This window comes from Nothobranchius furzeri, chromosome 11 (assembly GCF_043380555.1).
Source record: "Nothobranchius furzeri strain GRZ-AD chromosome 11, NfurGRZ-RIMD1, whole genome shotgun sequence".
NCBI lineage: Eukaryota > Metazoa > Chordata > Actinopteri > Cyprinodontiformes > Nothobranchiidae > Nothobranchius > Nothobranchius furzeri.
In genome coordinates, this window is record NC_091751.1 from 27,474,892 (window position 1) to 27,489,921 (window position 15,030).

General features: G+C 41.6%; 1 protein-coding gene across 2 annotated transcripts in view; it reads right to left on the minus strand.

Annotated features, from left to right (window-relative positions):
* Nucleotides 1-15,030, minus strand: part of vps50 (VPS50 EARP/GARPII complex subunit) — a 224,695-nt gene that overhangs the window by 127,039 nt on the left and 82,626 nt on the right. For both annotated transcript variants that reach the window (XM_054744890.2, XM_054744888.2), the window contains exons 10-12: nt 14,770-14,812; nt 11,676-11,774; nt 6,038-6,178 (exon numbers count right to left, since the gene is read on the minus strand). In XM_054744890.2, coding sequence (XP_054600865.1) covers nt 6,038-6,178; nt 11,676-11,774; nt 14,770-14,812 — 283 coding nt within the window. The remainder of the gene's footprint in view (nt 1-6,037; nt 6,179-11,675; nt 11,775-14,769; nt 14,813-15,030) is intronic.

Genomic DNA, 15,030 nt, shown 5'->3' on the forward strand with positions numbered 1-15,030 from the left:
TGCAGCCGTCTACCAGGAAGTTTTAGAGCACTTCATGCTTCCTGCTGCTGACCAACTTTATGGGGATGCAGACTTCACCTTTCAACAGGACTTGGCACCTGCACACAGTGCCAAAACCACCAGCACCTGGTTCAAGGACCATGGTATCCCTGTCCTTGATTGGCCCGCAAACTCGCCTGACCTTAACCCCATAGAAAATCTATGGGGTATTGTGAAGCGGAGGATGCAATACGCTAGACCCAACAATGCAGAGGAGCTGAAGACGACTATCAGAGCAACCTGGGCTCTCATAACACCTGAGCAGTGCCACAGACTGATCGAGTCCATGCCACGCCGCATTACTGCAGTTATTGAGGCAAAAGGAGCCCCGACTAAGTATTGAGTGCTATAAATGCACATTCTTTTCATGTTCATTCTTTTCAGTTGGCCAACATTAGAGAAACAAACATTTTTTCATTGGCCTTTAGAATATTCTAATTTTCTGAGATACCAGATTTGATGTTTTCATTGGTTGTCACCTATAAATATCAAAATTAAACGTAATAAACATTGGAAATACATTGGTCTGTGTGCATTGCATGAATATAATGTACAAGTTTCACGTTTTGAATGGAATTACTGAAATATTTTCAACCTTTTGATGATATTCTAATTTACTGGCCAGCACCTGTAGTTGTCCAATGTGTCTTATTTTAGTCAGCTAAAATATAATACACTATACTAAAATATACTATATACTATATTAAAATATATTACCATATATGCATGTTATTTTTTTTATGCAGTAATCTTAAACTTCTGTAGTGGAAATAACTATACTTGAAACTGTAAAGCAATACAAAAAAATCATATTTCACACTTTGGATCAATAAAATTTTTATATAACTTTTTTATAACAAATTTTTTTATAACTGTTTTAATAACATTAATTATCAGAAAATACTAACATGTGCATTGATAGTTGGGAGGAGCAGACAAAATGGAAAAAATGGGAACAGGCGGGATTAGATGAAAAAAGAACTAATCACTAGGGATGCACCGATATGAAGTTGTTGGGCCAATATCGATATCACAAGAAAAAGCCAAAAGACTGGGACTACAAAGAACTACAATTCGCAGGAAAAATTTGTCAAAGCAGGTGATTTGGGTGAGCAAAAAGGCCGTGTTCAAGGAGAGCCAGTTCTGCGCAGATTAGATCACCGGTGACCTAATCTGCGCAGATTAGATCACCGGTGACCTAATCTGCGCAGATTAGATCACCGGTGATCAGCACCCAGTGCTTGACGGTAAGATTTGTGTCCGACTTGTAGCCGACTTGAAGCCGACTTGCTCTGACGTCGTGCCTACGTAGGCAGCGATGACCTCGTGAGATCAAGGCGGGTGCAGATTTTGGAGCAAGGAGCTGCAGTTGCTCTCCGCCGGCTGCAAAACCTAGGGCAGGATGGGAAACGCCTGGCTCTCACCTGATCTAAGATCTGATTGGTTCATATTTTGATCCAAACATCCGGTGGTAGAACATGAAATGTTAGTTGGTCACATGTATTCTGTAAATCACGTTACGTTGATGATGACAACTCTATAGGCCATAAAGAGAAATGTGGTTTGTGTTCTTTTGTCACGTTTCCTATGAGCACACTAAACCTACAGCTGATAACCTTTACTTATTATTACAGTCATGTCTTCATATCCAATATATGATATCCACAAGCATGTGAGGATGTGTTTCAGTTGCTAACAGGCACCAGAATTAAAATTAAAATTAAACAAGTGTGAACGCTAACGCGATATCTTCAGCCATCGTCACCCGCGAGCTACACATGTAGGGAAATCTGTCCGACATAACGCCGGCCTTCAGCCACTCCCCCTGCTGCATCCGTCTGCTCTCTTCACTTTTCCGGGTGAGGCGCTGCTCAACTCGCACACGGCCAATCATGTGACAGTTCACGCTGACAACGTGATGACGTTTATTCTAGTGTGTGAATTCCCGTGAGCTGCAGATCAGAACGATACGACGTCTGTGTCTGAATGAAAACGCTTTTCTTATTTGCGCATTTTGTTTGTTTTTTGCAAACTCATTAGCAGAAATACGCAGCGCTCTGGGACAAGTTCAGTGTGTGAGCTACAAGTGTAACTCCTCCGGTTTAATATGCAAATAAAAAAATTATTCTATCTTACATAGTTTCAGTTCTACAAGCATTTTAGCACAGATATGCTAATGGGAGCACCGGCGCTCCCGCCTGTCTTATAGGGTTACAGACCAAATCTCTGATTTCCAAACTCATGGTTGTGTAATTTGTTGTAATCGTTTCCTGTAAGAGATCTTGATCTGACTAAAATTTCCTGAACACACCTCAGCTAAATCACCCATCAACACCTCTGCAGAATTTACTCCATTGGTTTTACAAAAGAAATGCATTAGATATAAACACAAATCACCTACAACCGCAGAGGAAAAGGTCAAATAAACTGGGAACAAACGATTATGATCAAATGAAATGACCCTCTTGGGAAAATTAAAAAAAAACAACAAAAAATAAATTGCTGGGGTCTTAATGTGCACTTTGTCAATGTGACAGTGTGGCAATAACACAAAACAGTAATTTCCCAACCAGTGGTATAAAATGCTGTAAACATCAGACTAAGCACAGCCCTAAGGTTATTTTCTGTCAATAAAACAGAGACTGAGAGAGAAGTGCTGCTGTTTACGAGTCGTCTCATCATCAGCACAGCCAGTTGCCTCCAACAACAGACTAGTCCCAAACTCCTCCTATTTCCACCAGCGAAAAAGTCAGACACACCAGTGAAAGGCAGGAAAACATCAGACTATCTAATAATCAGATGTTGTAAAATTAATACGACCTTTTCACCATCAGAACTGACCTTTCTTAATGCACCCATTTCCCTTACATTTTCTATGCGCAGTAGGTTCAGGGGGAGTTATGTGGGTGGAACATATTATTTTATTAAGTATTTACCTTGGGAAAACACTTTAAATGTGTTCTTTACTACAAGTTTACATTTTTGCCACGTTTCCACAATATCAGTAAACTTGCTAGAGTGCAGCTTCAGAAAAGGTTAGTTTAATGTGTTGCTAGGTCCACTTCACTGGTGAGGTCTCCAAGCACATATTTTGAACGATGTGGGCACTCCCAGGGGTGGACTGGCCTGTCTGGCCTTCTGGCACTGTCCCATTAGGCCGACACATAGCCGAAAACGTGGCATGACAGACTCCAGCAGCTATAGTCAAATGTTTACCTGGGGCCAGAGCGGGCAATATCTAATCCTACCTGAAACTGCAGGCTAAGGATAAGCATAAATACAGTAAGATTCACTCTGTTGGTAATGACACCCAGTTATGCCAATTGGAGGTCACTAAAATGAGTATTGCTGTGTAAGTTTGCCAAAACAATGTCAGACTCCATCATTTCGTCTGGTAGCCTAATTGTATACAAGCCTGTCCTGATGGACCACATTTTGATAACTTTACAATAATTTTAACTGAGTTTTCCAGACATGAAAGTAAATATCAAAACAATCGATCTATATCTGAAAATGCTACAACAAAGTTTAAAGCAACTGTTCCATTTTAATGTCTTTGGTATTTCAGAGGAACGTCGCAGAGGGCAACATTTTCATTTCAAGCCCTTCACAAATTGATGGTCTAGTTCACTGCGTTGCTTCTTCTTTACATGTGGCATTAGATAATATTGCCCCTTTAAAAAAAGAAGCTAATCAAGCACAGGAAGTTGGCTCATTGGTTCAATTCTGAATGGCTTATTTTTAAAACGGAACTCTAAAGATTTGGAGAGAGCATGACATATCTTTAGCTATGACACATGACATAGTCAAGTGCTTTATAAAAAAATAAGCTTCAACAAGCTAGAACCGCATACTTTTTGTTACCTGTTGAGGTAAAAAAAAGAATAATCCTAAAATTCTTTTTAGTAAAGTTGCCAAACTTCCATAAAATCATAGCTCTGGGCCATATATTTACTAAGCCTTCAGCAGCAACGACTTTATGGGATTTTTCAGGAATAAAATTAATTCTATTAGAAACAAAATCATCAGCATCCTCTCTAATGTGATTTCTTCTTCCTCAGTAAGTGAGGCAGCATCAGAGGTAACTGTAGAACCTCATCTGTGGTTAAACCGTTTTGATTCAGTTGAGCTTTCAGAGTTAACTAAAATATTAGCTTCATCTAAACCTTCAACTTTTATTATAGACCCAATCCCAACCAGATTATTTACCTCTAGAACTCCCAGCATTTTCTGATCCTTGGATTAACTCACTCACCCCTTCCCTCCCCAGTCTCAGCTCAAACGAGTCACACAGACGAAGCTCACGACATTACATACAACTCACTAACCCCTAGCCCTGCTCTCAGCTCACACAGCTTGCAGTACGAAACACTGACCTCTCCCACCCAGGTTTCAGCTCATACGAGTCACCCAGTGGCAGCTTGAGGTACTACATACGACTCACTCACCCCTCCCTCCCGGCTCTCAGCTGCATAAACTTAGGCAGTGTTACCGGGTAAGAGTCGCTCTTTCACCTGAGCTAAACTCTGATAGTATGAGTGACGCTACGTAACAATATTCAGTCTAAAAATGTTATTTCAGTGTATAAAATGGATATTTTCTTTTTCAATCACTCATGTCAGTGGTAGGATTTACATAGAGAGAGAGGAGCAAATTAAATATGAGTGAAAATGTAGGTTTTTATTGCAATCTGGGCAACCAGTGACTCAAATTACTTTAAAAACCTGATGCTTTTGGGTGAGGGGCTCATTCAGAAAAAAGAAGCGAGTTTACAATCACTAGTTCACAGCACCCCCCCCCCCCCCCCCCCCCCCATATTAAGCACCAAATAAAGCGTCTCAAGGAAAGTTGATGATTCAAACATCAAAGCAGCTGAAGAGTCGTCTTTTGTGGTTTTTCATAATTGAGTGTGTGCGTGCACTACTCATCATTGTCACACAACTGAGACAGTAGCAGAAGTTGCAAGAAAACATATTTATTCGTGAGACGAGTGAAAGCATCCGGGCAGCAAACTGCTGATGGATGATCCTGGAATCCATTTGTAACTAGTGCACAGTTTCACGCATAGTACAATTATTTAGATCCGACACAGTTTCCAAGGGCTGATGGGGAATGAGTATGGCTTATATATAAAATGTAACACGAGTGTGTGAAACACTGAAAAAAAAAACAAGACATGATCAAAAAATAACCTTGACCCCAAAGCTCTTGATAAATGCAATAAAAAGAAAAGGTTCCTCTAAGGCCATGCTGTATAGTGGGACAGGAAAGCATGCATAAACAAGGGAACAGATGAAGGGTGAAGGCGAGGAGAGGAGAGGTAATACAAAGGTAAGAGGTAAAGGACAGGCCATTACTGACACGAGCACAGTTGGTAACGCCTCCAGCAAATGCTGTGCTGTCACACAGCGATGCCAAACATAGATCTAAAAGGGTCATAGAGGAGTGTGTTCACCTCTCTATACACCCCTCCATCCTGTAGGTTGGGTTATGACACGGTTTCTGAGGGTGGAACACACACTCACCACAAGTTCATGAGGTGTTGGCCAAGTTACAGCTTTATTGTGAATGTAAATGGGATTTATTTGAAAGAAAAAGTCAAGAGGGGGAGCTGAGAAGGGTGGGCCAGTCTGTTGCATTAAATTTGTTCAGTTTAGTGAACAAGATTAATTATCTGGTGAAGAGCTACAATGCCCCCAATCACTCTCTTCAAGCTCTCCTCTCCTTCATTTCACCCTGTGAGGGAATGGAGAAGAATTCCCCCAAGTCGAAATGAGACGCAATAAAACGAGACAGAACGAATGTCGGGGGGTGGGGGTGAGTAAACACAGATGCTTGGTTTAAGCCCATTTAAATTTAATAATAACTTATTATTTTATAACAGTACGACGTAGGGCTTTCTCACATCTCTGACTGAGAGATGCCCCGTGTTCACAGCCAGTCTTACAGGAACTGATGGTTCACACAAACATACCGTCCACTCCTGTCACTTCCTTACCGTGCAGAGGTCTTTATACTGCATCTTCTGGAACTTGGTGTCGGCGTTCCCAGCACACAGCTCAACGTATCCCAGTACAACCTGGAACACTGTGTTGTGGATAGCCTGCGTGAAGTGCATGTGCAGCTGGTCCATAGCAGTCTGCAGACAAAGGATACAGTCTGTTACAGGACTCTCAGGCTATTGCTGTCAGTCCAACTGTGTTTATCTGTGTAGCTTCAGTATCTCACTGGGCTGTGAGGGACAAATTATAAAGGACATTAGTGTGGGAGTTTCAAAAATATCTGAAAACTTTCACACCCACTCCCACACCTAACTTTCTCCCACCTTGCAAGGTCTTGCTGTCATGCACTTTTAATCTGTAAAATGTTCCAAAACTTTGCAGAACAAATAGTCACAGAGATGGTGCAGGAATCTGAAATTCAGGGTGAATCCAAGAAGAAACTTTGAAAATGTCTCCAACTAGTCAACACCCACATTCCGGTAAAATACGGGCCAAACCAAACATCAAAAACACAAAATGTGGGCTTGAAAAATCTGCAGATGTCACAGAATTAAGAAATGTAATATGCTTCTGCTTCTACCATGCAGCTCTCATTCACACTCATGTCTAATCACTGGAACATTTTGCTGCTATTTAACACTGCCTGAAAAATTAACAACAACACGTTAGGATTGCTGGAGGTTAAAGGTGTATGATGTAAAAATGAAGAAAGAATGACATCTTGTGGTCAAATTTGGTTATAGCAGTCCATTTTCACACCAAACGAGTGACATTTTCACTCCCGTTGCGTGAGTTTTATGGCTGGCATGTCATCTACAAATCAGCGCCTGAAGAGCAAAGATAGTAAAATAGTAGACAAATACAGGGTTTCCTCCAGCACTGTACAAACCTGGTGGCCTGCCAGGCTCTGCTGCCCCCCCCCCCCCCCCCCCCCCTTTGACGGCCAAATCCGCCAGGCCTAACTCATTTTCTGGAGGAAACCCTGAAGTGCATTTCAATGTATTATTGCTAATTGAGAAATTCGCTTTAAATATTTTTAGAACCAACAATGTGTTGCTAATTCCTCGTTAGCATTGTTATTTCAACGTTAGCCTCTTGACCCAATTTTAGAGTAAAACAAAGGATGCTGTAGTTTCTTATCGGTATCAGAAATAATTTCTGGGTCACTCAGGTTAACTGGCTTTGGGTCTTTAAACAACTCTGGAGCTTTTGCTAGCTGGAGCTGTAGCATTAGCTTGGTACAGACTTGGCGACCTCACAGACTCACAGAATGTAAACAAAGAAAAATGTCCCTCTTTGGCTTTTTTAAAGGGGAAAACTGACCCCCCCCCCCCCCCCCCCCCCCCATTGACTGAAAAGAATATCTGGAGATGAAGGTTATTGTGCCTCTGTAGGTGAATTAATGAAAAAGTTTCTAATAATAGAAACTTGGTAGTAGTGAAAGTGTTGTAAAACTTCTTTTTACCTGAAGCTTTCTTCAAGGGCTTTCATCAGCTGGACTGGTGACGCAGCTTATTTCCGGTATTCCAGGTGCACATCATGTGGGAGTGGCCTGTGGACCTGACAACTCCATGAGCCCTTCACACACGACGGCCACCAGGAATACCGGATATGTGAGACTTAGATGAATTAATAAAGTAATAAAATAACATTTCCTGTACATGTCACTGTTTTTTATTCTTTCATAAAACAAGTCTTTACAAAATATACCTCATTTTAATTAGTTTATTATGATCTTCAGCTAAATAAGAAATATTTGCTTTAAGTGCAGCTCTGGAGCAACCATCAATTCAGGGCTTGCTTACTTTTATTAACTCATTCACTGCCAGCCGTTTCCTGATCACTAACGGCCTTCGCTGCCAGTGTTTCTCACCGTTTTAACGGTTCTTTTAAGAGTCACAGAACGTTGTGCGCTAGCATGATGTCGATGCCAAAACAACCAAAACAAAGAGGAGACTTGCCTCTTACATCAGGAAGAAGCCGCGTGTTTCGAGCGTTATCCGTTCTTTCATAATCCGTTGTCGAATTGTGATCGGCAGACGCTTTTGCGGTTCGCGCCTCACTTTTTTTACAGAAACGGCCCAAAACGATCTCCTAACACATGGATGTGTTGCTTCCTGATCATGTGATCTGTGACGTATGCGGATGAAGATCGGCTTCAGGGCTGAGATGTTTGTTCTCTCAGCGCGGGGGCTCGTTCTGATGCTCAAACAGTAAAAAAATGCAAATGACGACTTTAGTCGTCATTGGCAGTGAACGGTTGGATCTAAAATGACGACTTTAGTCGTCAATGGCAGTGAATGAGTTAATTTCCACCTTAAAGTGATGGTGTGTGTTTTCCATGGCAATATAGGGGATAATACATACGTACTTAAAACATTGCAAGCAAGTGGTATTTTTGTGTTCAAGTAAGACTTTACCAATGGATGCCCATTAGGGTCAAAAATCCCTGGAAGCGCAACCTTCAGCCACCTTTCATCACTGGAAACAAGTGAAGAGGTAAATGTATAAAACGTTTATGAATGGAGAAAGTTTTGTAACAGTTTTTTTTTACCATCAGTAAATGCATTTTGTCCTCACAGGCTCCTGTAGAAGGAAACATGACGTCACCCAGAGACTTAGACCCGCTCCCATGTATTTTACACCTGATTTTTAAGGTTATATGTTACAAAGCCGCCAAAACTTTACAGCAGCAGCAGGGCATCTTTTCATTAATCTTCAACAACATTCTGATGAATATTTCCAGAGATTAACAGTAAAAACTATGAATGACAAGACATTGTCTCTTTGAAGCCCTTCAAAGCTGAAGTCATCAGGTTTGCCGTTCCATCTTTGGTGCTGAACAGGAAGTGCACAGCACTTTTCTCTGTACAAAATGATGGCTCAACTAAACAGAAAAGCTGTGACCATTAAAGCAAAAATCCAGCATTAAAGAAGGTGAATTTATTAGCTACTGCCACAAACCCCATGCTCGTTTGATCCAACAGCAATAGAAACAGATCCAAGCACCTTTAAAAAAAAGTATTGTTTAATTTCTTTGATTTTATTAATAATTAATGAATTCGCTCTTCAAATAAACCAAAAGTCTCAGTGAAGCAATCCCCCCTCCTGTTTATCATGCTTTACTTTTAATTAAAATAATTTCATACGGAAAACTTTTTTTCTGCATTTTCTTCCTGTTCCACTCTGCAGTCTCCTCGGTTGAACTGTTGGGAAATGAAAACACCAGAGAGAGACGTGGGGGACAGTACGGAGCAATGCCCCGGCAGGAAGAGGGCAGCGCTACATAATTAGATTTTCCTACCGCCAGCTCCACCATCTCCATTCAGTGTGACTCCCCTGCTGCCACCGAAGTAATTCAAACATGTCTTGGCCTCTTTCTAAAGAGACTTTCACCTCATCTGTTCTGAAAACAGCATGAAGACCAGCATGAGCACAGAGAAGGGAGAGGACAGGGCAATAATACACCTGTTCCCCAGCTACCAACCCAGGAAGAGAAGATCATGGTGAGCTGCTCAAGCACATACTTGCTGTAGCATTTATATCCTGCACAGGCTAATGGCAACAACGCCATGGTCAGAGTCAAATCAAACACAGTGCTGCAGCAGGCGCAGTGGCTGGAGCTGTTGCCTTGCAGCAAGAAGGTTCCGGGTTCGAATCCCAGCCTGGTGTCTTTGAACGTTAAATATGTTTTGCAATAATAAGTGTTCAAAGGTGCACTTTATAAGAATTACATCTTGTGGTCTAAAGCAAAAATTATTACAAATAATAATGGAATAAATTTATGTAGAGCTTTTCTAGGCATTCAAACCACTTTCCATCATTCATGGTCTCACACATTCAGAAGCTGGAGCCAATCCTCCAATCACTGGGCAACCCACTCTACCTCCGGAGCTACCGCTGCCCCAAAAATCACTTTCTCACTGTTCGTTACCCGTTATGGACCAGCACCAGAATATTCTAGATGACGACCAAAGATGAATCATAAACAGTAAGTGGATAAGCAGATAAAACTAGAGCTGAGGCAAATTATCTAACATTGGATCCATCGAGAAGCGGACATAGCCGGCTTCACCTGACAACAAAAAGATGCTGTGGCTTCTTAGGGGTACGAAATAAACCTTATGGGTTGCTTCTGTTTACTGGCTTTGGTTCTTTAAATAATTATGGAGCATTTTGCTTGCTGGTGTCGAATAAAAAATGCCTGCGTTGCTGCGTTGGCTCGCAGCAGATTCAGACAACTCACAAGTTGTAAACGCTAACAACGTCCTGCTTTTGTTTTTTTCCTCCTTTTTTTTTAAGGAGAAAAACTGACTACCTCCTGCCAGCTGAGAAGGAAATCTGTTCCACTAAACCCTCCTTCCAACATGACTGAGACATTAGACAGTTTTGCAATTATTTCACAGACAAATTCTTACAAATTGCACCTTTAAAATTTGAAGTTCTTTTCGTGTTTCTGGGGTCCTACTGAGGTCCTACAGATAGGTCAAAGACACACGAAACAAAAGCTCGAGTAACTGGGCGTTCTCCCCCTGAGTGTCTCTGCAGGGAAACTTCTACCCTCTATGACATAAATGTTTTCAAAGGGCTTCACATTCGCTGACATTTTCAATTTCATGTAATGTTTTTCTTGAATTATTTATAGAAATCTGATTCTTCCTCATAAGATATATTTTTTGTGGTTGACAGAAAATTGTCATTATTGAAAGCACACTGAAATAACAAATGATGTTATGCTTCATGGCTGTGTTCAGTCCACATGCCTGAAATGTTTTTTTTTTTCAAAATAAATAATGAAATGAGGCATCATCTACGGTTCAGAGCTGTGGTCCCAAACCTTGGTCCTCAGAGATCCCTGCCTCGTACCTTTTAGATGCTTTCCAGCTCCAACACACTTGATCTAAATGGAAGGAGTCATTAACAGGCTGCTGCAGAACCTGATGACATGATGTGGAGGTTATTTAATCAAGTGTGTTGAAGCAGAAAAATAACTAAAGCCCACAGGACAGGGCACTCCAAGAGCCTGTTTTAGAAGGAAGTGCATTCATGTGTCAAATACCATTACAATTATGAAGTCAGCTCTATAAAAATCATCGTTTTAACTATTTAAGCATACTATTCTGTTCATATTTGCAGCACATGAACATTTTACAACCTTTCAGCAGTAAACCAGACGTTTTCTGAAAGTAACAGAAACTGTTTGTCTGTGACTTTGTGGTAAATAAAACAATTAATCAAGCAATGCAGACATGATCAAGAATCTCTCAAACACCCAGAGGAAAAATGGTGATAAATATATGCTATTTTTACAGAAGCACTGAGAGCACAAACTACCACCTGGGACATGCAGGTCACCCATGTCACGGCCAACAGATGTGCCTCTATATCAGAAACTCGTAAAGGAATCAAGAGCTGCAAGCCTGAACGAGCTCCTGTCTGCATTAACCCAGGGTAGATTTGGTACACAAAACCTTTCTGTTGCGGAAACGACAAACACGAACACTCAAAAGACAAAAATAAATGTTTGAGAAAATGTAACAGACCAAAAAGGGCAGGGAGGGTGACACAAAGTCAGCCCACGGGACAAAACACGAGCCATCACATCCAGCTATGCAATGCAGTCTATGCACTGACCTGTGTTTTATCGAGGAGCGAGTAGGCCAGCTGGACCTTGGTGTAGTGCAAAATATCAAAGTGCTTGCACGTCTTCGACAGGGCGACATCAAGCTGCTCCTGGAGCCGGAAAACATGGAGGACAAAGGAAAAGAAAGGAGGGAAGAAGGAAGAGATGGGTCAACAATAAGACCAGGCTTTGAGACACACACATGTAAAGTGATCAGGGCCGGTAACGGGATGTGAGTGAGAACTAACTACACACAGGGAGAAAAGAACATATGAGTTGTCTGAGACATGAGGTGAAGGGACGTGTGTAAACTTCAACATATTGAGCTTAGAGAGGAGAGTGAGCGCTTTTGAACGCTCTGATGTCTTCCTGTGTTTACGTAAATCTGCAATGGCAAATCTGGAAAACAAATTACCTTAAAACACTTTTTCATGCCTTTTAAAGGAGAACTAGGCAGTTTTGGCTTGCTTTTAGCACCCCCTAGTGTCCGTTCCGTCTGTGGTCGTCTAGTTAATGCCTTAAGCCTGATTTATGCTTCTCCGTCTGCGTCAGTGCGGAGACACGCAACGCCATTATCCATCCTAGCGTAGGGCTCCGTCAGGCACGCAAGTACGTACGGAGTCGAGCCCACTTTTTTAAACATCCGTCGAACGAGACGGATTACGCAAGCTTGTGATTGGTCAGGACGCCGCTGTTGTTTACAGCGCCGCCATTGCAAAGAGAGCCGAGGATAACTAGCGGCAGACACGGAGAAGCTTGAAGAATACCTCGCGAAAAAACTCTAAAAATATCATCGTTTAATTCTCCCGTGACTGGAGGAGTGAAAAGATGCGCAGCAAGCGTTTTATTTGTGGACGGAAATGACAGGAAACGTGGGTTTAGAGGTGGGGAGCGCATGAAGAGGTGGGAGAATGAGAGAGAAATATGTCCGTGTTAAAAGTCTCTTATATACACAAAAACACAATATAAACACACGATCTTGGACCAATACATGACGGGATACCACAGAACAGCGCTACGCCCTCTGTTGTCCTGCCGGGCAATTGCTTTGCAACACTCTCCAGGAGACGGAGAAGTATGAGAGCAAAACGCTTCCGTCAATACTTGCGCGTCTGTCCCTTGCGGAGCTGACGGAGAAGCATGAACCAGGCTGTAATCTAACAGGTGACACATCTCCCAGTCTTCCTTGGTGTCTACAGGAGAGATTCATCACTAAATTAAACAAATCAGCTGTGTTCATGATTCAAAACATGCAGCAAAAGTGCTGGAAGAAGACTGCAATGCCACGTATGTGTGCTCAATTTTTTCTAAGACGAGACCAACACTCTAATGTTGCAAGTGGAATATTCTGACAACAGGGGGGATAGGGGCTGGATGGCCTTTCATTAACCCTGTAAAGGGTCATTTTAGCACATTTTGGCTCAGGAAAATGATTTTATATATGAAAAAGTTGCCAAGTATCCCTTTAACAACATTCTAATATAATATAGCTATAAATATATTGTGGATATTTTACAAAAAAGAAAAACTTAATAAAGTGGTTTTCTCACATTTGTCTAAAAACCTCCAAAACCAATGACTGGACCATCCGGTTGTCGGCCTCACTGAACCACAGCACTTTGCCTGAGTCGTCTACTCATCACACACTCACGTATTTAGCAGCAGAACACCACTGGTGTGAGAGGTTCTCCGCTCAGTAACATCAGAGGAGCAGAAACAGCCGGCTGCTACCTCTTCAGCTTTAGGACAAACTACCAGAGTCCCAAAAGGAAAAACTCCATTTGAAGTCACGGACAACAAAAGACGTTTGGACCTAGGAAACGGCTGATGTTTAGCGCTGTCTTGCTTACTGTGGCAATGCATGTTCCGGTATCAGGTGGATGTAGCCGAAGGGTTGATAGTTGACGGGAGGGGTGAGAGTTCCATGGCCATGTTTGTGTTTAAAAGCTAGCTTGTTCTGTAGATTTGCTGTTGCAGGTTTAGGTCTTAGGAGTAAAAGCTGCAGCTGGGAGTAAAACCAGCGCTACAGCTGACTCATACTGGACCTGGTTAACAAGACATTTAATTCACTTAATTGTAAGCTTTTAAGAGTTGTGTATTTATTTTACTGTGCATAAGACCTCATCCACGTGTATTCCAAGACTTTCTTCTAATCTTTAACAAAGATCTTAAGCAAACCTGCAGGACTCCAGGCTTTCTGAGTTTGCCTTGGCACATTTACCGGTAAATGTGTCTCTACCCAGATTCAGACTCGTGTGTGACTGTTTGATCATCCATCCAACACAAGTGTGAAATGTAAACATCCTATCATTTTGCATATTAAGATGTTTGGTACTTCACACCAAATTAGTGAAAAACTAAAGAAACAAAAAGGATGCTGCAGCTTTGATGCATCATTTTTTCTACCGGCTCTGTGCAAGGTTAGGAGTTTACAATACTGAGTCTTCCCTTGGGTTCAAGTGCCTTTTATGCTTCACTGGTTAAGAGGTCGGCATTAAGTAGCTTAACAAACAACCCCCCACCCCTCCACCCCCCCCCCCCCCACCCCCAGAACTGGTTGGGTCCATAAAGTGGAATAAATCCAAGAGGGACCAGTGAACTCCGTCTGCTAAAACCAGTTAGAGTTGACTTTGAGATCCTAGAACCGTGCATTTATTCATGCATTTATCTGTATGATTTAGGGGATTTGGCATTGTTTGATCACTGACTCAAGCTGATAAGTAAACAAACAACCTTGGCAAGTGGCTGAATGTGTGTGTAGAAAAACAGCTTTTAATTAATCTATTGGAAAACAGCAGCAGTGGTGCAGGTATAATTGCTTCTCCATCATCATTTATCACTCCCAAGCATCAACACACAACTAGAGATGAAACAAATACAATTTCCTGCGCTTGCATGCTCATAATATTGACTTTCTGATTATATCAATATCTGGCAGGGCCAGAGAAGCAAAAGCTGTCCTATCAAAATGTCAAAATGAAGTAATATTTGCCTTTTTCAAATGAAAACCTTTGAAAATACATAAGAACAAGACATTACATTCTGCCTGAAGTGTCCGCACTGATATTTCTGCTAGAATTAAAGATTACGGTGCAAAGCACATACCTCTATTTGCTCCAGAGTGTCTTGTAGTTTAGAATTCAGTTCGCTGTGGAATGAAAAATATAGATGGTTACATTGACAGGTTTTAGCATCAGCAGAAAATCCTTTACATGTTTATTAGATCTTAGACTCCATCCCGGTACACCAGGAAACAAACACACTACACTACACGGCACGCTGTAATCCCATTTTTGGGTTTATAGTGGGGATGCACAATATATCTGCATCAATATAAGTAAAACTGGGCCGACATTGCAACCAATA